Source organism: Ambystoma mexicanum, chromosome 6p (genome assembly GCF_040938575.1).
Source record: "Ambystoma mexicanum isolate Mex_15411 chromosome 6p, UKY_AmexF1_1, whole genome shotgun sequence".
Taxonomy (NCBI): Eukaryota; Metazoa; Chordata; class Amphibia; order Caudata; family Ambystomatidae; genus Ambystoma; species Ambystoma mexicanum.
This window is the reverse complement of record NC_090935.1, coordinates 1,356,370,147-1,356,396,645: the sequence shown is the minus strand read 5'-3', so window position 1 is coordinate 1,356,396,645 and position 26,499 is coordinate 1,356,370,147. Positions and strand designations below refer to the sequence as shown.

Here is a 26,499-nt window from a genome sequence, read left to right as displayed (position 1 = left end):
AGTCGGTTGCAAGGGAAGCCAGGCGGAACACGGTACGTTATGTGGAAAGGATCCTCCAGCGGGGGCAGTTGTTCCTGGCAGCGGGTGCAGGTCACGGCGTCGTCCAGAGGAAGAGAAGATCTCGACGTGGAGGAAAGATGAAGGTCGTTGCACTGCCAGGGAAGAAACCAGCCGCAGAGTTTTTCGGTTAAAGGTACTACCCTTTGATTCGCGGTAGTGGTAAAACGTGGTATCCCGGTTGCTGGGGTGCTTGGCACAGGCAAGGCGGCCACAAGATGCTCCAGGAAGCAAAAAAGGAAGCAGACTGGTTATCCCCACCAGTCGAAGGAAGAAGACTCTCCGGGCTGGAGATCTCCTCTGTCGTTGGGAAAAGTGGTGAGACGGTCCAGCAGGGCTCCACCGGTGGTGTCATCGTAGAAGGTCTGCTCCGCTTCTCCCTCGTCGGATTCTTAGGTCCTGTGGCGACTTCTGAAGTTCCAGTCCCCAAAGCCCTGCTTTTATGCAGAAAACCCCCATTCACTCAGCCTAGCTGTCACTCAAACATGCTAAGTGGTGAGCCGGCCGGCTCACCACTTGGGCCAATCACACAAGAGTGCGACTTGAGTTACCAAGGTAACTCAGTCCAGGGTGCCTAAACCCCCTCCCACACCCCCTGTGGTACCCAGACAGAGAGGCACCACTTTTGGAGGCTTCTGTGGAGAAGCCCGCCAAAAAGTGGAACAAAGGGCTCAACTTGGGTTGGAGTCACAGAAGCGAACACAAATGCCATTTTAGAACCGAGTTCTGGCAAAAAATACCAACCGGAGAATTAATATTAAATAAATAAACCACCGGTATGTTCGAGGCTATAGGAATTAAATAATTAAAGTTGGTAGCCTCGAACAATGGGAAATCCCACAGAGATATATTTGCGGTCGATTATAAAAAGTAGTATCCAACGCCACCAGCCAGAACTCGATCAGGGGGGTGGAGACGTGCCCCCTCGACTAACAGACCCAGGGGCAATCGAATTGCCCCGGCCAGTACCTCCACAATACGACGGTTTATACTGGTTCTGTTCAGAATTTGAGACTAGTAAAGTCAATGGTGACTTTACATGCCCTGGGAGACAGTAGTCAGTTCCAGGGTATGGAGTCTATACTGGGGGGTCACTATGACACCCCTGTGTTACTGCACTGAGGGTGCTGCGTAACACACATCACAAAAACACATGAAGCCCTATGGATTAAAAGACCCCATAGCCCATTAAACACATCTAGAGTCAAAGAAACACACTCCAATCATGCCCAAGAGTGAGGGTAAAAGAGCCTCACTCTTGGCAGGAGAAAAAAATAAACCCCAAAAATCCAGCAAAGCTGCTGGGGGACTCACTAGGTTAGGAAATTCAGCCTAAACAGAGAATTCTCCCTAACACTCGCCCCCCCCCCCCCAGACTAAGGGACAGGAGGATTTAATCCACTCCTGGATGAATCTCATACCTCTAGTTGATGACATACATCCTAGAGAGACCCTCAGCATTTTGGTGGTGACACCTTGACCTATGTTCTATGGTCAAATCAAAGATTTTCCTTTGCAAGCTGTATGACCTACAAACCCTTGAGGAACATCAGTTTTTTTGAAACTATAGGGGATCTGGTTGACCAGTCCCTCAGAAGTTGGTACAACTTCTGAACTTGTGTTAGGCTTTTTCAAGGGGTCCTTATAAAGGATTCCCTTAGATCTAGAGGGGCCTCCAAGGTTCCTCACCACCTCTCTTGTGGGAGCAGGTTGGGTCTTAGGCCTCTTGGTTGGAGGGGTTAGGGTTAGGCAATTTACCTGCTTCCCCTTCCTCTTAGATCTAACCTTACCTACTTTAGGAGTTTCCCCCCTAATATTAGGATTAGAGTTGGGGTCTTCAGTAGAAGGTCCAACAGTCTGAAGGGGTTTGGCCTTAGACTTTTCTTTCCTGGTTTTCCACCAGCATTGAGAATTACCAGTTCTCTCAGGCCTAGGTAAGGGTCCAGTAGGTCTATCCTCCTCTTCCTCAGAAGCAGGGGGGGGTCACAGTCTCTAAAACTGGGGGAACAATGATGGAGCCTGGTTGGGGCTCCCATTTCCCTAATGTACTAGCTTGAAATGTGCCTGGGTTAGAGGTCAACTTACTAACACCAGGGCTTGTAGTGGGGGTCTCAGTAGAGGTTCCCACAGGCTTAGAGTGGTCCCTTAAGGTGGCCTCCCTAGTCAATTTGGTTAGGTTCTGGTTCTCCATACTGGGAGGCCTGGGGGTATGTGACACTACTCCTAGAGTTCTCAGGTCATTCCCCAACAGGACTTTCCCAGGCACCTCAGTCTGCACACTGACAGGGATCCTCACTGTCATGTTGTTACACTGAATGAGGGCTGGTAGAATAGGAACCATTTGGACAGGGCCTCCAGACATCTTAGTGGGACCTTTGGGTGCTTTTGCCACATCCTGAGGTTGAAAGAAGCTTTCATCCACTACTGTTCTGCTGGCCCCAGTGTCTCTCCTGGCAGGAGTATCCTGGCCATTGACAAGAACACTGTCCATATAATACACTTTAGAGTTTGCAGGTAGGGAGTTATACACAACCCTATTCTGTGACTTAACCAGATCCATGGACTCTATAGACACAGTTGCTTGAAGACCCAAGGGTTCTTCAGCAAAAGCTTCAAAGTGGGCACTAGCCATCTGTACTTCATCCTCAGGAGTGAAGGCTAAGGAGACTGTGCTGATCCCTGCAGGTTTACCCTTGCATCTGGGATCCCCTTTGATATGGTCAGTAGCCTTACAGATATAGCATTGTCCAAATGCTCTCTGAAAGGGTGGCTTGTTCTGACCTCCTTCTGGTTGTTGACCAGAAGGTACACTAGCCTGATTCGGTTTACTCTGGGGCTTACCCTGGTTATTTTGTTGTTTGTGGCCCTCTTTGGTATGGGAGGTATTAGAATTCTCTGGATTCACTTTAGGTGGCTGCTTTCCCTCATCCTTTTTCTGAGTGACCCCTGAATCCTTGTGAATGGCCCTGTTGGCAACCCACAAGTCAGCAGCCTTAGCTAGTCTTCTGGAATCTAATTCCCCTGAATCAGTCAAGTGCTGTCTGAGCTCAGGAGAGCAGGCATCATAAATTGACTCCAACATAAACAGATTTCTCATACCTTCATAAGTGTTCACTTTGTAACCCTTAATCCATCCCTCTAAGTTCTTCAAGCACTCACTCACCCAGGTAGCCCAAGGGGTACCATCATTCTTTTTGAGGGTTCTAAACCTCTTAAGATACTGGGAAGGGGTCTTCCCAAATCTAGCTATCAAAGCTACTTTCACACGTTCATACTCTTTCCTATCCTCCTCCCCCAACTCCATTACCACATCAGTTGCAACAGGGGGAAGCCTACAGAACAACCAGGTGAGTAAGTCATTTCCTGTGATGTTCTGGAGCCCATGATTATATTCAAACAGAGACAACCAATCCAACACATCCAACTTAGGCTCATACATACCAATCAATTCCTTAGGCATCCGGGGTCTTTTAGGACTGGAACTTCTAGAGGAGCCAGAGAGAGAAGCATTGTCTACAGATAATTTATTCATTTCTAGCTCATGATTGAGCTCCATTTCCCTTAGCTTGAGTTCTTGATTCAGTTCCTGGTGTCTTTGTTCAGCCTGAGTATTCAGTCTCTTGAACTCTAATTCAAGTTTCATTTTCTCTAGCTCAGGATATTGAGGACTAAGTGTGGGACCTGGCAAAGGTCCAGTAGGTACAGCTGGCAGAGCAGACAGAGGCCTAGGGGGGACAGTCACAGCACCCTCACCCTCCTCTTCTAACTCTTCCTCAAGATTAACAACATTTTGATCAACATCAATCTCTAAACTGTTATCTACTGTTTCTGGCATGGTAGGTTCTTCTGACCCATTCTTCTGACCCATCATCCAGACTTTGGTTAGCTAACAACCTTTCTATTAATTCCATTTTATTGCCTTTAGTCAGGAGATTCTTATGCTTACAGAGAACTCTTAAACAATCAGCAGTTTTTGTAGCAAGGGACTCTTGACTATAATTTCCCATAGTTGACATGTTAGAAAGATTACTTTTTCAGTACTAAGCTTTGTGGTTAGTTGCACTAAGGTCTCTTAAAGCACTCTAAAATGTATACTCAATACAGATCCCATCGCTGTACACCAGTCTTAGGCAGAAACCTGTTTAGTTCCCTCTGGGACCACTGCAAAAGATTTAAGACTACAGGTGTTTGGCAGTAAACCCACTTGGTAGCAGTCTGTACCACACAGATTCACTTGGTAGCTGTGGCTGAGCAGTCAGACTTCCCTCAAGAAGAGTTAGGCAGTATGCAAAGTATACACAATAGGCACTCAGATACAATAGCACAAGCAAACACTGACCAGAGCTTTGGTATCAAGGTATATAATTATTTATTTAAAAACACACTGATTGAAACACTCCAGCACTATTATTGTAAATCACTCTCAACACAGTTACTATTATTATATATACATCCCTTATTCCTTATCAGACAAGTCTTAGTTAACACCACTTATTTCCAGACAGAGGTGAGCGCTTAACTATAGATGTCACTCCAATAAGTTAACGAAAAAGGGAGGGAAAAAGGCAGAATGTGGGAAAATACACCACACTAATACTTAGGAACTCTTAAGCAAGGCAGGAAAGTCAAAAGTTACTTGTGAGCCAAAGTCCATAGGCCGGGCCCACTCTTGGAGAGAGCAGGGCACAAATGCACCCAAGATCACACAATGACAACAGGCTTAAAAAGTCTTGCAGGGAGTTCAGAAAGGTTTTAGTTAGGCTCAGAAAAGTTTAGCCAGGGTGTCCCAGGCTAACCCAGGGTCGAAAGCCGGGGGCTAAATCTACCCCGTACAGTCGGTTGCAAGGGAAGCCAGGCGGAACACAGTACTTTATGTGGAAATGATCCTCCAGCGGGGGCAGTTGTTCCTGGCAGCGGGTGCAAGTCACGGCGTCGTCCAGAGGAAGAGAAGATCTCGACGTGGAGGAAAGATGAAGGTCGTTGCACTGCCAGGAAAGAAACCAGCCGCTGAGTTTTCCGGTTAAAGGTACTACACTTTGATTCGCGGTACTGGTAAAACGTGGTATCCCGGTTGCCGGGGTGCTTGGCACAGGCAAGGCGGCCACGAGATGCTCCAGGAAGCGAAAAAGGAAGCAGACTGGTTATCCCCACCAGTCGAAGGAAGAAGACTCTCCGGGCTGGAGATCTCCCCTGTCGTTGGGAAAAGTGGTGAGACAGTCCAGCAGGGCTCCACCGGTGCTGTCGTCGTAGCAGGTCGGCTCCGCTTCTCCCTCGTCGGATTCTTAGGTCCTGTGGCGACTTCTGAAGTTCCAGTCCCCAAAGCCCTGCTTTTATGCAGAAAACCCCCATTCACTCAGCCTAGCTGTCACTCAAACATGCTAAGTGGTGAGCCGGCCGGCTCACCACTTGGGCCAATCACACAAGAGCAATCACACAAGAGTGCGACTTGAGTTACCAAGGTAACTCAGTCCAGAGTACCTAAACCCACTCCTACACCCCCTGTGGTACCCAGACAGAGAGGCACCACTTTTGAAGGCTTCTGTGGGGAAGTCCACCAAAAAAGTGGAACAAAGGGCTCAACTTGGGTTGGAGTCACAGAAGCAAACACAAACGCCATTTTAGAACTGAGTTCTGGCACAAAATACCAACCAGAGAATTAATATTTAATAAATAAACCGGCGGTACGTTCGAGGCTATAGGAATTAAATAATTAAAGTTGGTAGCCTCGAACAATGGGAAATCCCATAGAGATATATTTGCGATCGAATATAAAAAGTAGTATCCACTGCCACCAGCCAAAACTCGATCAGGGGGGACGGAGACATGCCCCCTCGACTAACAGACCCCGGGGCAATCGCATTGCCCCGGCCAGTAGGTCCACAATATGATGGTTTGTACTGATTCTGTTCAGAATTTGAGACTAGTAAAGTCAATGATGACTTTACATGCCCTGGGAGACAGTAGTCAGTCCCAGGGTATGGAGTCTATACTGGGGGGTAACTATGACACCCCTGTGTTACTGCACTGAGGGTGCTGTGTAACACACATCACAAAAACACATGAAGCCCTATGGAGTAAAAGACCCCATAGCCCATTAAACACATCTAGAGTCAAAGAAACACACTCCAATCATGCCCAAGAGTGAGGGTAAAAGAGCCTCACTCTTGGCAGTAGAAAAAAATAAACCCCAAAAATCCAGCAAAGCTGCTGGGGGACTCACTAGGTTAGGAAATTCAGCCTAAACAGAGATTTCTCCCTAACAGGCCTCCACACATCCACCCATAGGGTTGATTTTGGACATCCATTTTAACAGGCTCCATGTCATGGTCCGCCAGCATTTGTGGCCTGTCCGTGATGCGGTACAGTGTTGGAAGCTGCCTTGTCATCTGCTGGAGTGCTGCTCCCCCAGCAGAAGAACTACAATGCAGTTTTTCACTAGTGCTGTGATGTCATAGGTGAATGATGAGTCTTGACACTTGATTGTACGTGTAGTCTTTATTTAATGGGCATAGAAATTGCCAAAGGTTATGTGAGCACCTATAGTGCTATACACATGGGGAAAGCCAACACGTGTTTCTACCAAATGGTCTTTATCAAGGGTATGTTGTTTTGGCGAGGTGAAAGTGCATGTTTGTGATGTGGATGAGTTGCCGTGAGTCATGATGTGATAAGTAAGAGAAACAATTGTCAAGTGACATGTTGACACACATTAGTCATATGTACAATGTGGTGAAGTGAGGTGATTGTGGTGTGACAATTGTGTACATGTACAAGTTAAAGTACAACATAGGTAACAGTTCATATTATATTGGCCCAATTGGGTACATATTGTAGTAATACAGAGATTGCACCAAGGGCGGGAGGGAAGGAATAGGGAGAAATGGTTAGATGGGGTGGGCAGATTGCGGGAATCTACGTATCTGGCTAATGAGGTTCTTACCGGAAAAATATTGTGGTGATTGTCCTTGATAAAGGAAGCTGGATAGTCCCTAGTAGGTGTCCTGTTAGACTGTGTCCCTGTGGGGGCAACGGTATTAATATATTTATCGGTGTGGCATGTGCCCGAAAGAGGGGGAGGAGCCTAGTAAGAGAATATAATTGAACGGATGGCTAGTGGTTTAACTAAATGTCGCCCACGTGAGCCAGGCCGGGTGTGCATTGTCACACGTGAGATGTGTAGCGGCAAACCACGGTTTCGCAGCGGTTTGCCTCTTAACGTGTCAGTAGGGGCGTGAAGGGTCCAGGCGGTGCTAAGTGTATAGCGGGCCATGAGGGATGGACTTACCTGTCTGGCCAGGGAGGCCTCTGGATACAAGGTGAGTGGTCACAGCGATCTTTTGATCCCGTCTGCCATCTTGTTTATCTTAATATACTTTTTTGGAAAAAAATGTTTTATTGTGCACATAGTCACATGAAAGGACTTTTTACACACTCTTCATCTGATTAAAATGACAATTGAAAAAGAAAAAGAAAAGAACCAACAATTCAACATGAACTTCATAATACTATTTCTCTAAACAAAAACAGTGAGAAAGACATAAAAGAAACAACACATGTCAACTAATATACATAATGAGGCTGTCAGTTGGCTGAACCGTCAGTTGTGAGACGAGCTCTGATTGGCTTGTCAGATTCCATGGGAAACCGGACCCTGAGTAGTAACGGATGGTGTTAAAGTGATATACACAAATTAGAGTGCTCAGCTATGGATGGTATTAGGTGGTAACGCCCCTGTGATGGGTGGGCTTCGTACCGAGGGTGTTGACCCGTGGATTGCTGTCTAAGGAAATGTCATGAGGCGTCAATAAATGGACTAAAGAGGGAGAGCACAAGAGGCCTGTAAAGCCTGGCGATGTGAATGTCCAGGAGCGCACTAGACACTAGGGAAAGAAGCTGGGGGGAGGGGGGTTATTGTTGTTCCCCCTGCCATGCGCCAATGGCAGGAGGCGAGCCATGGGGCAATGTAGCCGAGTAAGGAGTGCTGAGTGAGCAGCTCAGTGGGGGATGGAGGTTGGGGGGAGGGTCAATATGGCCGGGGCCTGTGGTGGCCATAGTTGTCCGTGTGAGAGGTGTGGTGGATGGAGAAGGGGGGGTCTGTGTAAAGGGAGAGGAAATGAGGGATGCATATGCAAATGGAGGAGGGGCAGAGGTGGGTGGTAAAGGTGGGCTGGCTGCCAGAGTTTAGGTGTCAGGTGTGTCATGAACAGTTACAGTAGTAGAGGTCTCAAGGAAACACAATCAGCTCGTGATCAGAATTAAGGCCTAAGCTGACACTTCTGTATTTGCAGATAAGCTTGGCCTCTCGTTGTCATAGTTTGAGTTCCTTGTCTCCTCCTCTTCCGTCGCGTCTGATGAGTTTGAGTCCCATGCATTTGATGTCCTCTTTCTTGTCCAGCTGGTGGACAATCAAGTGTCAAGACTCATTATTCACCCATGCCATCACAGCACTGGTGAAAAATGTCATGAATCCAGCACCAAAACAGACGGGGTGTCCATCCTTTCCTCATATCTCCACATAAGGAGTGTAGTGAGCTTATCCCACAGGAACTCTGGAAAAGGCAGCAAGAGGAACCACTGATTTTGGAAACAGATCACTGCAGAGTTCCAATTTTCCTTAAAGCTCTCACCTTCAATTTCGACATACCTGTCAACGCAGCCTTGAGAATCGATATTGTGATACAAAGCATCATACATAGGTGTGCCCACGTCACTGCCCTATCCGGAAAAAAAGAGCATTTGCTACCTCGTTGAGAACAACAAGCTCAAGCTGTTGCGTGACATCTCTGGTGTTACTTCGACCGTTGCTCTTATTCATGGAACTGACCTCGGCTTGTTCCTCATGTACTCTCCTGGATTTTCCCTCTTTGGCTTGGTGTTTTTGTTTAGTTACCTGGAAATTGGAACCTGGACTGTCCCTGGATTGCCTTTGAATTGCGTTTTTGAATTCTTTTACTCGGATCGTTACGTGGTGACTCTCCTTGGATTGCCTTTGGATCCTCTGAACCTTTGGATTGCTTACCTTGTGTAGAACTCGGATTCCCCATGGATTGCCTGATTTTTCCCCCGGGTTTACATTTTTGGAACTTCACTATTTGTGGTCTTGTTGTTTTGTCCTGGATTATTGTGGGTCACTCTTTCCTTTACTTACTGGTGGGACTAAACCCTGGGAGCTCCTCTCTTGCCACCATGTGTACCTAGAACCTGCCCCTGCAGATGGGCTGCCATCCTTTCTGTTTACTGCATTCCTGGCATCAGGGAAGCCTGCTAAGGAAACACATATTGCATGGAATCTGTAATATCAGTCATCACCTAATCCTGCGTATTTTCTCTCCCTAAAGCTTGCAGGAACCATCTGGTTCTCCACCAGATCTTTCACCCAATCCTTTGTTTTTCCAGTTTTCCTTTTTCTGGAGAAGTTCATTATTGGGGGGGACTGGGGGAGAGGTGGGTGAGACCACTGTTCTTCACCTGCTTGGGCTCCGAATCTCGTGTCCAGAAGGAACTACTGTTAGTCGCCTAGCATTCCATCTTGAAAAATGTTTTAAACTTTGTGGATAAATAACTGTACCCTTTTGAAACAGGTATGCCCACCATTGCATGTGTCAACACTGATGATCAAGGTTTTAGAAGGAACATATTTTGATGCCTCCACTTGTCTGTGACATTTGGCATGGATAGCTTATATGCTACCATCCCTCAGCAGGAAGCAATTTATATTATGTTTGACTAGATAGGGGCTGAGTAGCAAACATCAGCTGAGTAGCAAACATTTAACTTATTTAACATTGATAGAGTTGAAAAACAATTACTTTTTGTTTACGATTAAAATTATTGCACAAACGAAAGGAATGAGCACATTTGCTCCAAGCACCACAAGCTCGTATAGTCAGGATTTCTAGCAACATAATTTTTAAACGGACCATAATCTGTTTTTGGCACATATTAGAGCATTGACGAGTTACATTGTTAATTTCATCCTGTTACATTGCGCAGCTACAAATGTAGAGTCATTTAAAGAATGGTTGGAACTACAAGATAATCATCAAAAATGTACTGGACATTACATTAATATTGAGATACCAGTTCTGGATCTTCTCATCAAGCATAACAGTGTAAGAATTTTAACTAGTTTCTCGGCTACACCAACAGATATAACATGTTTTACTTTCTTAGGATAGATATCATCCATTGATTTTAAAAATGGTCTTGCTTTTGGCCAAGTTTTTGAATTTGCAGATATTGGGCCTCATTCCGAGTTTGGAGGCAGCCATGGCGCTATCGGCGCCATGGCTGCCTCCAAACCCGGGTCCGTGTCCGGTCTGGTTGAATGGGGACTTACCGGGAAATTCCGACCTGTGCGGACCCGGTAAGCCCCCATTCAACCAACCATTCCCAATTCCCTTTGAGCCCCTACAGGTCTCAATGGGAATGGAGAAGGTGCTTATTACGGGCCCGTAAATTACAGGCCTGTTATTAGCACCCTGGTCCCTTAGTGGGACCCGCAAAGGATGTGTGGTCAGACCACACGTCCTTTGCGCGTCCCGCTAAGGGAACTCAGAATTATGCGGTAAGGGTTTACCGGCACCGGGTTCCTTACCGGAGACCGTTAACCCTTACCGCCCAACTCGGAATGAGGGCCATTGACTTACTTTCACAATGCTGCACAAAAACTTGCCAACATAATCAAGTCCCTTAAAACTGTCAATCAGGGACACAAAGGTGCACATAATTCAGACTGATCTACCTTTTTGACTGATGGGAAATTAGTCTGGAAACCCTGACTTGCGTGCCCACTTTTTAGCTTTTAGCCATCGAGTTACGTATTTTGCCAAGCAGTTAGAAATAATTCGCAACTGGTGATAAAAGATAACAAACAATAGAATGCCAGTATTTCATATAGGCAAGGGTGAAACATTGTCTAACAACGAGCGTGTGCATATCGTGAACCTAATGAAAGATCTCTGCATCCATACTGGGGTGTTTCTCAACTGGAAAATTCACAAATGCTTCCAAAATATTTTTGTCATAACACTTCTAAATTTAAATCATAATTGACCAGTGAAAATTGTTATTTACTGTTTGACATGTCCCTGTAGCGTAAATAGCATAGGGCTCGAACATGAAAGGTAAATACGAAGATCGGTGAATAGCATCTTGCGTGGCGGGAGCTACCGATTAAAATCATTCAGTGTTTTGTTTTCAAGGAACATGGCGACAAAGATCTTACATAGACCATTGTTGAAAACGTTGCGACTTCCAGACACAAGGACAACTTCATTCAGCCCTTACAAGCTGAGATGATAACGGCATCCAGAACTTGAATAGTATCAATGGTGGTCTTAGCGAAAGCTATGAAAGAGAATGCTTGCCCCTTTGAATCAATATTATGAGTTATTCTGATTAAAATTCAAGTTCTTATTCTGACAGTTATGGTTTAGTTTTGTTTCTTATCGTGACAGATGTCTTAAGTTCCTAGGCACATGAAACACAGTTTTTTTATAAATATTGCTAGAGAAGCTCTTAAGCTCTCCTCCAGTAGACAGATATTCGTAGGGTCATGACGGTTGAGGGGATATGCTAGCTGCTGTGATAAACTCATGATGTAAAAAAAAAAAAACTCCCAGTGACAGAATACAAATGTCCTGAGCCCACATATTACTGCCCTGCACACACTGAACATGGCATTGTCCGGCCAGCAAGGCCCCTTTCGATTTGTCAACATAGGGTGCAGAAGGCGGCCCTGTGTGAAAAGACTGAGGAAAAAAGCCTGAGCACTAAAAGCCCAAATTAGTCTTTTTCAGGTTTCCCATTTGTTTGCATATATATATATATGTGGGGGGAGACTCCCCACATACCCCCACCTTACCCCTATCCTTTTCTATTAACTTTACCCCCCCACATACATATGCGAACAAATGGGGTCGACTTTTGGACCTCTGTCTTTTTGACCTCTGTCTTTTCGGGTGTTTCCGGCATGACAAAGAAAAGTGCTGGGGAGTTTTCAGAGGAACGGGGAGGGGTTGTTTACTGCTTGTCCCTGGTATTTTAGACTCTGGACCACTGTTCACATTGGGCTGGTCATGTCTCTATTTTTCTCTTGTTTTTGAGCATCGCATGAGAATGTGCCTGTGCTCTGCTCTTTGATTTGAAATGACATAGGGCCTCATTACGAGTTGGGCGCTAACCCGTGCGGCATTACCGCTGGGGCTATTAGCCCTACCGCCAAACCCCCGGTGCTATTGGCGCTGGATCACGGGTTTGGTGGAAGGGTAAGTCCCCATTCCGCATTGGGCCCATTCGGGAATTTCCCACTCCCCATTGGGCCAAATGGGGACTGTTCGGTGCTATTACTGCCGGCAGTGTTACTGCCGGCGGTAATTAAGCCTAAAATCGGCAAAATCAGAGCGGATTTGCCCCCAACTCAGAGCTAGGGGTAAATCCCCCAAGCCTGTGATTTGGCGGACCTTTAAATGCAGCGGCAATAGCGTTACTGCCGCATTTAAGGGTTACTGCCAAACTCGTGATTAGTACACGTTTCAACAAAGTCGGATGAAGTAATTGGGCCTCATTACAAGTACTCCGGTCCGGAATTAACACTGCCGGTAAAACCATACCGGCACCGTTTGCATGTCCGCGCAATCATGACCCGCGGCCCCGGTAATAGCACCACCCTAAACCGCCACCGCGGAAATAGGGTTCCCCTTAATTCCGCCTGCACGGAAACCCCTCCGTTACCGGCAACACGAAACACCGTGAGCATCACAACTAGCGCGGACACGGAAATACCGGGAAAAAAATGGCGGAAATACCGTGATCACGGTGGCGGAACCGCCGCCACCGCGAGCATGGCGTTATACACTGCCGGCTGAACTGAATCAGGGCACAGGTGCACCAAATCAGCCCAGCTGGACCTAGCAGGCCACTGGGAGCCTACAAAAGGGCCACACCCAGCCCAACACAACACAGAACCATGCAGGCAGCAGGGCTAGTAGCACTGGGACTGGGCCTACTCAACCAACAGGCAGTACTGCACATGGTGGCAGCAATGGCGCAGAGGAGGAGGCGTAGGCGGAGGAGGCGCAGGCGGCAACCAGCCAACCCTGCAGCTATGGCAAACCCCATTGCCCAGCCAGCCCGACCCCGCCGCCAGCCACCAATACCACGCATCAGGGCCTCACCCTGGAACCTCACCCCAGGACAGATCCACACCCTATACCGGCTGGACCGTGCAACAATCATGCACATCACCGCCATGATTGAGGACAACATCAGCAGCCTAATTGACACCCCCACCGCCATCCCCCCCCTCTTGAAGGTTGTCTCAGTTCTGCATTTCCTTGGCACTGGCACCTATCAACACACGGTTGGTGAGCTGCACGGCATATCACAACCGTGTTTCTCAAAAGTCCTGGTACAGGTACTGGATGCCCTGTTGCGCCATGTGTCGGAACACATAGCCCTACCCCGCACCCTCCCCGAGGTCATTGCCACCAAGTTGGCCTTCCATGCCATGGCAGGCATGCCAAATTGCATAGGCGCAGTTGACTGCACCCACGTCGAGCTGACAGTACCACATGCAATTGAGGCGGTGTTCCGCAATAGGAAACAGTATCACTCTTTGAATGTCCAGATGGTTTGTGATGCCATGCAACTGATTACACACTGCTGCGCACGTTTCCCAGGCTCATCACATGACTCAATGGTACTGCGGAATTCCACGTTGCCACGGTACATGGAACGCTATGCCGGACAAAGCACATGGCTATTGGGTGAGTACAGCTGACGATGCTACAACCCTGTCGGAGTGGTGTGTGTGTGTCCAGGCAATGACCATTGTGAGTGTGCCGCTGTGACCGCACATGCATCACCCCCCTTCCATCTACCAAATACACAGCGGATGCCAAATATCATGAAGGAAGACATGACAGGGCACCACAATGTGCCCGTGCACACGCTGCCACAGCCAATCCCGTCACTGTCCCATGAACCCTGTGCCACTGCAGACACCCACCCTCAATTGAAACACTGCCCCAAAAAGCACGAGAGGCGTGCAAATGATACAACGAGTATTTACTACTTCCGTACAGTGGAGTCACCCTGCCATGTGTGGACAGCACTGCACCATGACATGCACACAATCAAATGTCACCCGCAGGGCACAGCAAACATGCAAGTTAATGTGTAGGCCCATATGCAGTCAGCGACATTCCTCGTGATGGCCAAAACATACCTCCAGACACTGCATGGTTCATATGCATGAATGAATGATGATACAAGAATGCACAGCAGCAGATGAGGACATGATGCCACAAACACTGACATGTTCCCCCATCTACATCCCATGTAGGTGATGCGGGATATGCACTCACGCCATGGTTGATGACACCTGTACGGAGACCAAGGAACAGGCATGAAGAGGCATACAATAGGGCACATATCCGCACACGTGGAATGATTGAGAGGACATTTGGACTGCTGAAGGCCCGTTTCCGCTGTCTGAGCAGATCTGGCGGATCACTGCTGTACAGCCCAGTGAAGACGGGCAAAATCACGCTGGTATGTGCCATGCTGCACAATATATGCCTGCGCAGGAACATCCCAATGCCACCAGACGCAGATGAGGAAGATGGGGATGGGGATGGGGATGGAGATGGAGATGGGGATGGGGATGGGGATGGGGATGGAGATGGGGATGGAGACGGAGATGGGGATGGGATGGCACCGCCTCCCCCTGGGGGTGCACATGATGGCCAGAGAGCACGGGATGCCCTGATTCGCATTTACTTTTGAGTCACAGCACATTCACAGTAATGCACAAACATGGTGACGACAATGAATTAATAGTTGCACTGCAAAATAAATGATCAATGTCCACACATGTATGTCTTGATTTGAAATGGTGATGTATTGATGTAATCACAACAGGGAAGAAGGTGCATTGGTTAGGGAAGCTGTACACCCGGGGCCACCCACCACCCAAACGTGCCCACCCCCACCCAGAGCCCATTGTCCAAACCCCCAAAACTACCTACCCCACCACCCAACCGTGACCACCCCTCTCACACCCTTGTAGTCCACATGTGTCCTGCACTGCCCCACACACATGCCATCACTTCCGTGTGCGCTTCTGTGCAACCTTGCCCAAGGGACCCGTTAGCCTACTCGAGCGCCTCCTTGGACTGGCAGTAGTGGAGCTGGATGGGGTGGTAGTGTTTGATTGGCCAGAATCAGGGATTGAGGGCATCCGTGCCAGATTTGACTGTTGGCCAACCAACATGGCCTCCACAAGCCTGGAGGTGTGGTCATTGCCCTCCCGCACATGGCGTGCAAGGGTCACTATGGTGCTCGCAAAGCGTCCTATGGACCTCGACAGGCGACGCACTGAGGCGCTGTAGCTCTCCCTCTGCAGCCTGGATTCCTCTAGCTGCCTCTCCACCAGCTGGGTGAGGGTAGCCTGCTGGTCCTCCATCCGCTGCATGCGGGCATTCAGTTCGGCCATGGATGGGGTGGGCGACCTCATGGGACTCCCCAGTGAAGTGGGGCTGAACCCCAGCTCATGGAAGGAGCCCAGGTCTTCCAATGTGGGCATCTCCCCCTGTGGCCCCGTTTCCGAGTGCTCTTGCGGGGCACTGTTATCACTGCAGGCCGCCCCCTCTGCAGTGCTGCTGCCTTCGGTGTTGTGTTGGGTGGCCATGATAGGTTCCTGTGGCACCTGTCTGGACTCAGCCAGTGTGGAGATGGTGGGGATGTTGGTGGTGGTGTGCTGCACATCTGTAGTGGCTGGTAATGTGGCCAGAGGTGCAGAACTGCCGGCAGCATCCTCCTGTGTGGTGGCGGTGGCTAGTGTACTTGCCGATGCTGATTGGCTGGCCTGTTGTGCAGTATCACTGTCACTTGAAACGGCTGTGGGGACACAAAGGGCATGCAATTAGTGTTGTTGTGGTGGCAGATGGGTGCATCACATGCGTCATTAAGATTGTACATTGAATAGTGTTAGTCACATGCATCTGATTGCTGGTGTCTGCATTCAGTGATATTGGTTGCCATACGGATCATAATGGGTCCTTTGGCCCACACATGCACTGCCTGGGGGGGGGATTGTTAATGGGTCCTTTGGCCCACACATGCACTGCCTGGGGGGGGGGATTGTTAATGGGTCCTTTGGCCCAGTACTCACAACTGCATATTTACATGTGGCATTCATGTTTGGGCACTTACCGGCATCTGCAGGTTGGCTCACTCCTGCCTCAGCCTGCCCAATCCCATGGATTCCCTCTAGGTGGAGGACGCTGCTGCAACGCTCCTCCCATGCTTGCAGCCTCAGTGGGGAAGGGGGTCCTCCGCCTGTCCCACTGCTGCGTTGGCGGTGCGTGGAAATGAGGTTGCGTACCCTCAGCCTCAGGTCGTCCCAACGCTTGTGGCAGTCCTTCACGCTCCTCACTGCCACGCCCACAGCGGTGCACTTGCGTGCAGCTTCGGCCCACACCTCCTTCCTCCGCTGCTGTGTGGCACGCCGTTGGTCGGCGCTGAACAGCATCTCAGCATTGTCCACAATGTGCTCCACCAAGACGGTTAGCTCCGCCTCGCTGAAGCGCTGTTTGCGCTGCCTCTGAGCAGGAATCCTGGCAGACATGCTTGTGGTCCCTTTTGGCTTCTCAGAGTCAGGATTGTGCTTGTGCTGGCTCTGGATGGCAATGGATTGTGCTTTTATATGATGGCCGCCTCTCTGTTTCCTGTTTTGGCGATCATGGTATTTCCGGTTCCGTGTCCGTGGCGGCGGAGGCGGAAACGGGTTTTGCGCCACTTGTGGCTTCGTTATTTCCATTTCCGTGGGGTATTCCGTGACGGCGGTAACAACGTTTCCGAGTCCGTGTGGTGCGCGCGACCGACAGCGTGTAATCGGGCGGTTTTTCCGCACCCTTGCGGACACGGAAACGTTTTTACCGCCATCACGGATTTTGCACGGTCCCGGACTGGCAGGTTGTAATGAGGCCCATTGTCTTTCTGTATGACATGCACATATAGTATGTTTCAATAAGTACTTTTTGACCCATGTGTGCAAAAAAAGAATAGTACCCTAACTTGGCACTAAACCCGCATTTTATTCGGCTCCTTTTCAGAGTAGATTGCCATTTATTTGTTGGGCACCGTTAGGAGAAACACTAGTGAATGAACATGAGCGTCCTCCCTGTTGACAAGCATTGAATATACTTATTCAAGCAGATATAATTTTTTATGATTCGTACATTTCTGCCCCTATGTCTTTTGTTACAGATGTCCTACTCTGTCATGGTAAAAAGGAGCCTACCATTCCTCTCCTTCACCCAGAAAACACTCACCATTATCTCACTCATTCTGAGGATCATCCTTTTCTCACCTGGCAGGGAAATGTTGGAATGGCCTACAAAAAACATACGCAATTCAAGGGATCACGTGGAATTCAGAAAACTAGTCAACTCTTGACTCTTTAATGCTGGACCAGATGGAAACGACTAGGAAACATAGATCCAGCTGGAAACAAGAAGCTCTGGGGGAGACCCAGAATTCCTAACTTAATCATCCATAACCGGAGGGCGGGAGGTTGCCTCGATCACACATGTCCACACACTGCTAGCTTACAGCGGAAACCACAGTAGATAAGGACCCCCCACCAGACTGCCAGGGAGAGGCCACAATCCCCCTAACCCAACCGTTTCCTAACCCTAGGACGAGGGGAACACGCCACTGTCAACCATGTCAGCATACCACTAGAATTCTACAGAGAAGAACTGCCACTCTGCAACCGGCCTGCCAACTAGTCTGCCAAACTATATCAAAACACATAGGGTGGTCATAGATGTTGAGCGCAGAAAGCCAAAGCAAAGAAGCAAGAAAAAAACCCTACTAACCCAATAAAACTTACATTTTCCACATACACTTCTAGTGAAACTCACACTATCACCTCTCTGCACAGCAATCGGCACGTACTTCAGCACACTGCAACAACATACAAACAACACATAACCTGGCACAACAGCACATGGGAATCGCACTGACCCGAAAATCACGCCTAAGGTCAGCATACGGTGCAAACCGAACTGAAGCTGCCAACAGGACATTACAACTCTCACTTCCCTACTCCCTCTAGACCCCACTAACCCTCCCCACATCCCCCTGTTTTTTCACATCCTTCTTATTCAGATCCGCCAGAGCACCTGGGAACCACTGCGGTGGTGATAGTGTGCGGTGCAAGTACCCTTTAACATTAACATTCGCATATGACTGTAGCGTACCAGTTCAACAGAGGGAACAGATTGCTTTGTTATAGGCAATGACAAGACATTAGAGATTTTGGTTGTTGTCTTATGCGATTTTATGTTTCTTTTTCCACAGAACACTAATTGCAAGAAGAGTGATTGAATAGATGGTATTGTTACATCACGAGAAGGGCGCCTAGTTTTCTGCTTTTTATTGATTTTTACGGATAAATTAATCCACTCCCTATCCGGATTTATTTGTAAACATCGGGAAAGCAGGTCCTTGAAGCCAGATGTGAAGCCCGGCAGCATGGAGAGTGTAAACATGGGCATGAGTTAGTTGCAAAGCTATTAATGTGGCTTTGACAGTATGGCTCAGATCAGCAGCAATGAAAAGTTAGAAATGTGGAAATAAAGCTGGTGTGTTTGTGTGTGTGTGTGGGTGTGGGTGAGTGTGTGTGGGTGTGTGTAAAACTATGGGTGTTTATGTGACACGTAATGGGTTTGCAAGAAAAAAAGAAAATGTTAGCAAGTACTGCCACTTGCAGTAAAGAGGTGCACGATGCCTTATTCATTCTCAGTTTTCAAACTAAAGTATGTGTAAACAAACAAAATACCTCATTTGTATTGAAAAGAAAAATAAAGCTTGGATTGGTGTTCAGGGGCCCAGCTTTCTGTATCTCCCACTAACGTGTAGTATGGTTTTAATTTCCATAAATGTGAAAAAATACTTTTTGCAACTTATTATATAACAAAAATAATGTGGATACATATCAATAAAAGGGCCCAAAAATAAATATAGATAAATGTAGATGAACATGTTTAAATAATAAATACCAGTGTGTTAAATTATGAGGTCACTGTGGTCCTGAGGAAAGCTATTCAATGAAAAGCTGTTCTGAATGTTTCATTTTAACTGGGTTGGCCGTAGGGAACGATTTACCTGTATTGCAACGAAGGCAGAGTCCATCGGGTTCCCCGCTCTGAGGATTTTCATGGACACCTGTCCCACGTTTTCGCACACAGTGTAGTCAACCTGCATGAAGTCAACCCTTGACCATTTCAATTCCAAGCTGTGGTAGAGAAAAAAGAATGGATTAATCAAATGAAAAAACTCATTTTTGTGACTGTGTATCTGGTTGCCTGATCAATGTCTGGATTAAACCACACCAAGATTCGTTTTAGCAAATATCTAACATGCTTAAATGCTCATAGAAATGTATTTAAAAAGATAGGACCATATAAGCAGGGTCGGACTGGGGCATACAATTGTCTCTGGCACCCATGAAAAAGTGGCCCACAGTTGCAAATGGCTATTCTTCCCTTTGTGACACTGTTTGAATAGTAACCAATGGGGAGTGTTTTGATAAAGTGTGATGCAAACTGTGCATTTTAAAGGAAATGTATTCAGCAAAACTGGGCAAAACTACTAGCCACAGAGTGAATTAACTCATCAAATTGGCCAAAATTGGCCAAAAAAGTGGCCCACTTTGTCCAGAAAATGGCCACGCTCCAGCGTTTTGTGTTTTTGATTCGGCCATGGGCCTATTGCCCTATAGGCCAGTCCTACCCTGTATATAAACGATTAGCTTAATTATGTAATTATTCTCATAGTATAAAAAGTGCTGGTCTGGTCTGGTTGCATAATGTTATATTGTGCCATGATATTATATCTCATGCATTATTTGTATGAAAAGGCTTTTTTGGTCCCAAAATTAGCGTAGCCCCGGATCTTTTCCAGACCTAGCAACACACCTGTGTGTGGCATTTATTTGTCGAAAAAAGGAATATAATTTAATATTTATCCAGCGACAATGTCTTTTATTTTGCATTATAATTTCTATTAAAATGATAAAAAGAAAACATTACAATTAATCAAAATTCAGAGTTCATTGACAATTCATAGGAACCTCAGCCACACCCCAAGTCAACCCCTCAGCTTTTCCCAGTTCAGTGCCCCAGATTAGGTTATGTGCATTCTCCTTGTACCCATCCCCTCAAATTCATCCCTCCACTTTCCCAACCCTCACCCTCATTCCATGCAGTATGGAAGGACTCCCTTCCACTACCACACATCCTTTTCGGTTTCTGATTCTCGAATCATGCAGCTACTTCCCCCTCAGGAAAGATATTTAGAAAGAGTGTGGTGATACTTAACAGATATACAAAAAGAAAGTCCTGTTTTCTGTTGGATGTCACCTTTCACTCTTCCCACATCAATTGGAACATCTTAATAATTATCACAAATTTTATTAGTCATAAATTCGCAAATTTCATAAAACAATCATAAACATGATCATAGTATATAAAACACATACAATATATTAAAACAACACAAGTAGAAACATCATGAGTGAGTCGCAATACAATAATTCTTGAAGGATCAAAAATGAGTAACCAAATAACACTTTGATTCCAATGCCTCACTAATTTCAGCTTGTTTCTTATTGGTATGTCTCCAAAAAACCCGACTTTTCATCACCCGCAAACATAATGCCGTTTTGAATGACCAAACAGATAATTAGAACTAAACGGGAAGCAGATCCGAGTTGCATGTCAAGTGAATGTCAAGTGAATAAAGTAAGTGTGGAGGACAGAATGTGAGATATAGATAATGCGGGATTACAGGCCTAAGAAGCTAGCTGGTGGCTAATTTGCAGTTTTCACGGCTTTGTCTTTTAGAGCTTGACTTAAATATGGAACTTGAGGCCACTGACATCTATTGAAACAAGGGCCTCCCTGTGATGAAATTTGGAAATTAACATCCTTATCCATAGCCACAAGTAAGTGTGTTTGTTGACTCACCACATAGCACAATGCAAGTTTGGTTTTTATAACTGAAAAATTGAAACGGGATGTGTGGGCTCTGTTTTACAGGGTGATAATTGTTATCCTACAGACAGAGATGTTGTAATTTAGAGAGAGACAAAACAAGTGGATTGGAAAATCCTATACTGGTAATCATTATCACCTTATGCTTTCTAGACACTCAAAATATATATTGTATGACAGATATGTCTAACGGTAATAATATGCAATTTTTGTACACTAGATTAGAGAAGAGAGGAGGAAGAGCAAGAATTCCTATAAGAAATTGGGAATCTGCAGCAATAATCAGTAAAGGTCCAAGAGTTAATACAAGGCAAGAGAGGTATGTAATAATGAACTTACTGCTATACCCTTTGAGGGATGAGGGTTTGGATGAATGTAAATAGAGATTCATATCTAATCTTTAAGTACTAATAGGGTGTCCTTTTGATTAACAGGGTACTCTCCCCTACTAAAGAAGATTTTTAATTTCGGCACAAGACACACTCCCCTGAAGAATGTCCTACATTGTTGTACATAAAGGACAGAAACTTGTACAAGTCGTGTTTTTTGAATACATACCAATAAGAAACAAGGTGAAATTAGTGAGGCATTGGAATCAAAGTGTTATTTGGTTACACATTTTTTATCCTTCAAGAATTATTGTATTGCGACTCACTCATGGTGTTTCTACTTGTGTTGTTTTAGTATATTGTATGTGTTTTATATACTATGATCATTTTCATTTTTATGATTGTTTTATGAAATTTGCTGATTTATGACTAATAGAATTTGTGATAATTATTAAGATATTCCAATTGATGTGGGAAGAGTGAAAGGTGACATCCAATAGAAAATAGAACTTTCTTTTTGTATATCGAAAATATATGTTCACAGAGCAAGAAGTCTGTTTATCCCTACCTGTGTTTCAGAACCGTGGTGAGAATATAGTGATACGTAACAGAAACAGAACATTTAAAACAAACCTCTGCAATAAACCTAACCATCGTTAAATGTAGATTACTAACTTAGAATTCAACATCAGCCAGTCAACACAGAGGTAGTCCAGGCCCTACATGTGATTAAACATTTCTCTCTCTACTCCCATCTACCTATAGCACCCCCATAATCTCTCTAGTGGGCCCCTATCCATACTCCCCTACCTCTGCTAGCAACCTTGAAGTAATGTCTTCCAGGTTAGAAGGAAGTCTGCCTCCTTGTCTCTAGCCCTGTGAATCACTCGTTCATATGAAGTAACTTTAACCATCGCTTGTTCCCATGTACTCATCACTGGAGGTGTGGTAGGCTCCCATAGCCTTAGGATGACCTGCTTTGCCACCAGCAACAGAGTGTTCAACCATGTTTCCTCTGCTCTAGCTATGTTCGGTAGCTCTGACATATCATGCAGAATGGAAATCCTCGGGTTCCGCCATGGCACGCCATCCCATTGTGTCTTGGATCACCCCCCATACCTTTGCCCAGTATCCTTGCACTTAGGAACAGGCCCATAGAATGTGTGCAATATCCCGGTATCCTTACTGCATCTCCAGCATCATGTATCCTGCGTGAGTTGAGCAGCCCCAAGCCTCTCTGGGGTCCAGAACCATCCTTGGAATATTTTATATTGCATCAATTTAAGCCTCACTATTCAACCCCGTCCTGCTCTGTTCCGCATGTAACGCTTCTATCAGTGCAGCATAAAGCGCTCTCACCAAACCCTCATCATGCTTCCACCCTCCTAATAATGCAGTAATCGGCAAGCTTTTAAGCGCGACTTGTTGTGCACCAAGAGTCTTTTGCAAGTAGTGTGCCAGTTGTGTATGCATCCACTCGTCATTTGCTGCTACCCCCCATCGGTCCCTAGCTTTACCAAACATCATACAACGCTTTCCAATAAGGAGATCCTTTACTTGGCTAAGGCCCAAACTTTCTTATGCCACATGAGCGCCTCTAAATGCGAATATCCATCTACCTTAAGAAGTGCGTGGGTTTCTCCACATGCTGCAATATTTGCCCCAATTATTGGGTGGAACCTATTCCCTCCGCCCTCGTTAAAGATCATTTCCAACCCCAATTACTGGCTGATTTTCTGCTCCTACACCGCCCAGGACAGCCGATGTTTACCATCTCTAAAGGGCCCTGCCACCTGCGAGAGCTGCCGGGAAAGATAATATACCTCTCTGTTAGGTAGTTTAAGAACCCCTGCATGTGCTGTTGCGTAAGGTTTCTCTGCTGTGGTCTCTGGCTTCCCCAGAGAAATGATTTGATCCCCTGTGTTATCTTCCTCATAATTACAATTGGTACCCATAGAGGCAGCATACCAAATATGTAGTTCAGTCGAGCTGCCACCACCATTTTGACTTTTTGTATTCGACCCCAGATGGACAAATTCTACGATGACCATTTTGTAAACTCCAAATGCGTCTTCACCCATTTTGGCTCTACATATCTATATTTATCAAAGTGAACATTTGTGGGTGGCTGGGTTTGTGGCAAAGCATTGTTCCTTATACAATTCCACACGGTTTTACCAATCTGCACCACATTTCGAATAGTTTACTGTTAGGGCCCTCCAGACATTACTGGCTACATGACATTTGGACACCCCACCCCTTTCCCCCGATTTCAGCAAAACTCTGAATTTGTTGTGGGTTTGTGGCTTGGCGAAATTCCTTATACAATTCCACACCGTTTCATCATGTGCACCAGATTTTTCATAGTTGTCTGTTAGGACGCTCCAGACAGTACTGGCTACATGACATGTGGACAACTCACCCCTTTCCCCAGATTTCAGCACAAGTCAAAATATGTTTGTGGGTTTGTGGCTTGGTGAACAGTTGTTCCTTATACAATTCCACACAGTTTCACTAATGTTCACCATATTTTGCATAGTTACCTGTTACGTCTGGACATGACTGGCTACATAACAGTTGGACACCCCACCTCATTCCCCGGATTTCACCACCTTCACACTAAAGACAGTTGCCTGAAATCTGTGGAACATCAATGTGGTCGTAGAAGGAACAGCCCAGGCACAAGGAACATGTTTCAAGGCCCAGGATGCACAGTATTTTGAGATATTTGCACTGCAATGAACTGCACCATGTCAGGGTGAGGTGACAGGTAGGGAGAGAGCAAAGAAGGTCCCAACATGCACGCCAACTCTCGCTCCGGGATATGTCAGCCAGCCACACACGCCCATGCTCAGTGCAGTTCACTTCAGGGTGTAAAGCACATCAAACGATAAGCGAATCGGAACAGCGACCTACAGGATGATTGATTTTTAACATTTGATGAAAGTCTTATCGTGTCTGTCTACAGAACCTGTTCAGAGAACGGATACTTGTGCTAGTCCTTAATACTATTAATTAGACCTTTGCTTAAAAAGATCCCCAAGTACCTAAGACGCTCACCTACCCAGCACAGTTGGGTCTGCTTGACACATTCTTCATAAATTCTTTGAATTAAAGGCATGGCCTCTCATTTATCCCAATTTATTTTATATCCTGAGAAAGAATAGAAAGTGCCTATTACCTGCATCAACTCAACCACTGATGAGTCACGGTTCGCCAAGTTCAACAATACATGTCAGCATGTAAGAGTGCTTTTTGCTCCCCCCTTGGCATATCAATCCCTCTAATGGCGGGATTTAGCCTTATAGCCATGGAGAGTGGTTCAAGTGCCAGTATGAACAGCAGAGGAGAGAGGGGGAAACCTTGCCTTCTGCCACTGCTAATAGTGAATGGGTCAGACTTGTGGCCACTCCCCCCCACTCTAGCACTCGGTTTGTTGCAGAGAAGGTAAACTTCCCTAAGAAAGCCTTGACCATACCCATATCTTGCTAGTGTACGGGACAAGTATCCCCACTCCACCTGGTCAAACGCTATCTGAGCATCCAGCAAGAGTGCTATTTTAAGCTCTGCCACCTCTCTTTCTTGCCAAAGCAATTTTATTAGTAGTCGCATATTATCCCTTGCTGATCTGCCCGGCACAATGCCGACCTGCGTCCTATGAATCTGTGTTGGGATTTCCTTTTTCAAGTCTCACGGCTAACACCTTTGCGAGGATCTTGATATCTGTATCAATCAGCGATATCGGCCGATAATTGCTACGAAAAGCAGATCTGAGCCTGGTTTCGGGAAAACTGACAACAGTGGTGCATTGAATTCTGCCCTAAGTGCCCCTGCATCTATAGCCTCACTAAACATCCCTGTCAGCACTGCAGCGTCTTAAACAACCCCTGTTTTATAAAACTCTACTGGCAAGACATCCTTTCCTGGTGATTTCCCATTGTTCATGCCAGCGATACTCTCCTGCACCTCCTCTACTTTTATCTGACCACCCAGCATCAGCTGATCCTCCAATTCCAGCTGTGAAATTGTCGGTTCATTCATGAACAATGCTTCTGTTGCTATTGCCTGTTCTATTGCTGGGTCCGCAGTGTACAAGGCTTCATAGAAAGTGCAAAATTCCTGCATGATATCACCCGCATCTGTCACCGGTTTACCGGTGTCCTTACACTACATCATTGCGATCCCACACTGCTCTTCCCTCTGTTTAAGTTGGGCTGCAAGGAGGCACCCTGCTTTTTCCCCCTGCTCATACTGTGTGGCCCATAGCTGGAAGAGGGAGTATTCCACCTTCTTTGTAAAATAATTGTTTATTTCAAATTGCACCCTCATAAGCGCCAACACATTGGCTTTCCTGGGGCATCTCTCGTATTGCTGCTGTAAGCCCTTTACCCTCTTCTACAATAACTCCAGTTCATGTTCCTGACACTCTTTTGAATTAGCATCCCCCTACAGTACGCTTACCCTGCGACCCAAAGAGTACCTACCGAGCTCACAGATTCCCCACTGAGGTCAAAATATTCATCAATCAAGCTGACTATTTCTGCTTCATCCCTCGGGTTTCTCGGCAAGCTGACATTCATCCTTCACCTGTTGGTACCTTGTCTTTTTGAGAGGGTGTCTATAGTAACTACTACCGGGTCATGATCTGAAATGTCCCTCCCCCAGTAGTATTTCACTTCGAATAATACTAGACAGGAGTCGCCTCAACCCTATAGAATAATCAATTCTCGATTGTGAACCATGGACACAGGAGGTGAAAGTATATTCTCTGCCCATATTCTCCATGGTTCCCCCAGACCCTGGTCCGCTCTCAGTTGCGTCAGTATTTCCCTGTCTCTCTTGTGTCCATCAATGTGCTTGTCCGACTTATCCAGGAACGGCTCTAGTGCCAAATTCCATTCTCCTCCCAGTAGGATTTGACTTTTTCACAGTTCTGGAAAGATATGAAAAGAATGCATGCTTGTCACTGGTGGACACATATAACGGTCCTATCACTAGCATCTTTTCTCCTCTATGTATCCTGACCACTACTAATCTTCCCTCGT

The 26,499-nt window shown here is 46.4% G+C and overlaps 1 protein-coding gene across 1 annotated transcript in view; it reads right to left on the bottom strand.

Annotated features, from left to right (window-relative positions):
• Nucleotides 1-26,499, bottom strand: part of FREM1 (FRAS1 related extracellular matrix 1) — a 1,195,879-nt gene that overhangs the window by 178,512 nt on the left and 990,868 nt on the right. Inside the window, exon 28 of the mRNA XM_069626057.1 lies at nucleotides 19,237-19,366. Coding sequence (XP_069482158.1) covers nucleotides 19,237-19,366 — 130 coding nt within the window. The remainder of the gene's footprint in view (nucleotides 1-19,236; nucleotides 19,367-26,499) is intronic.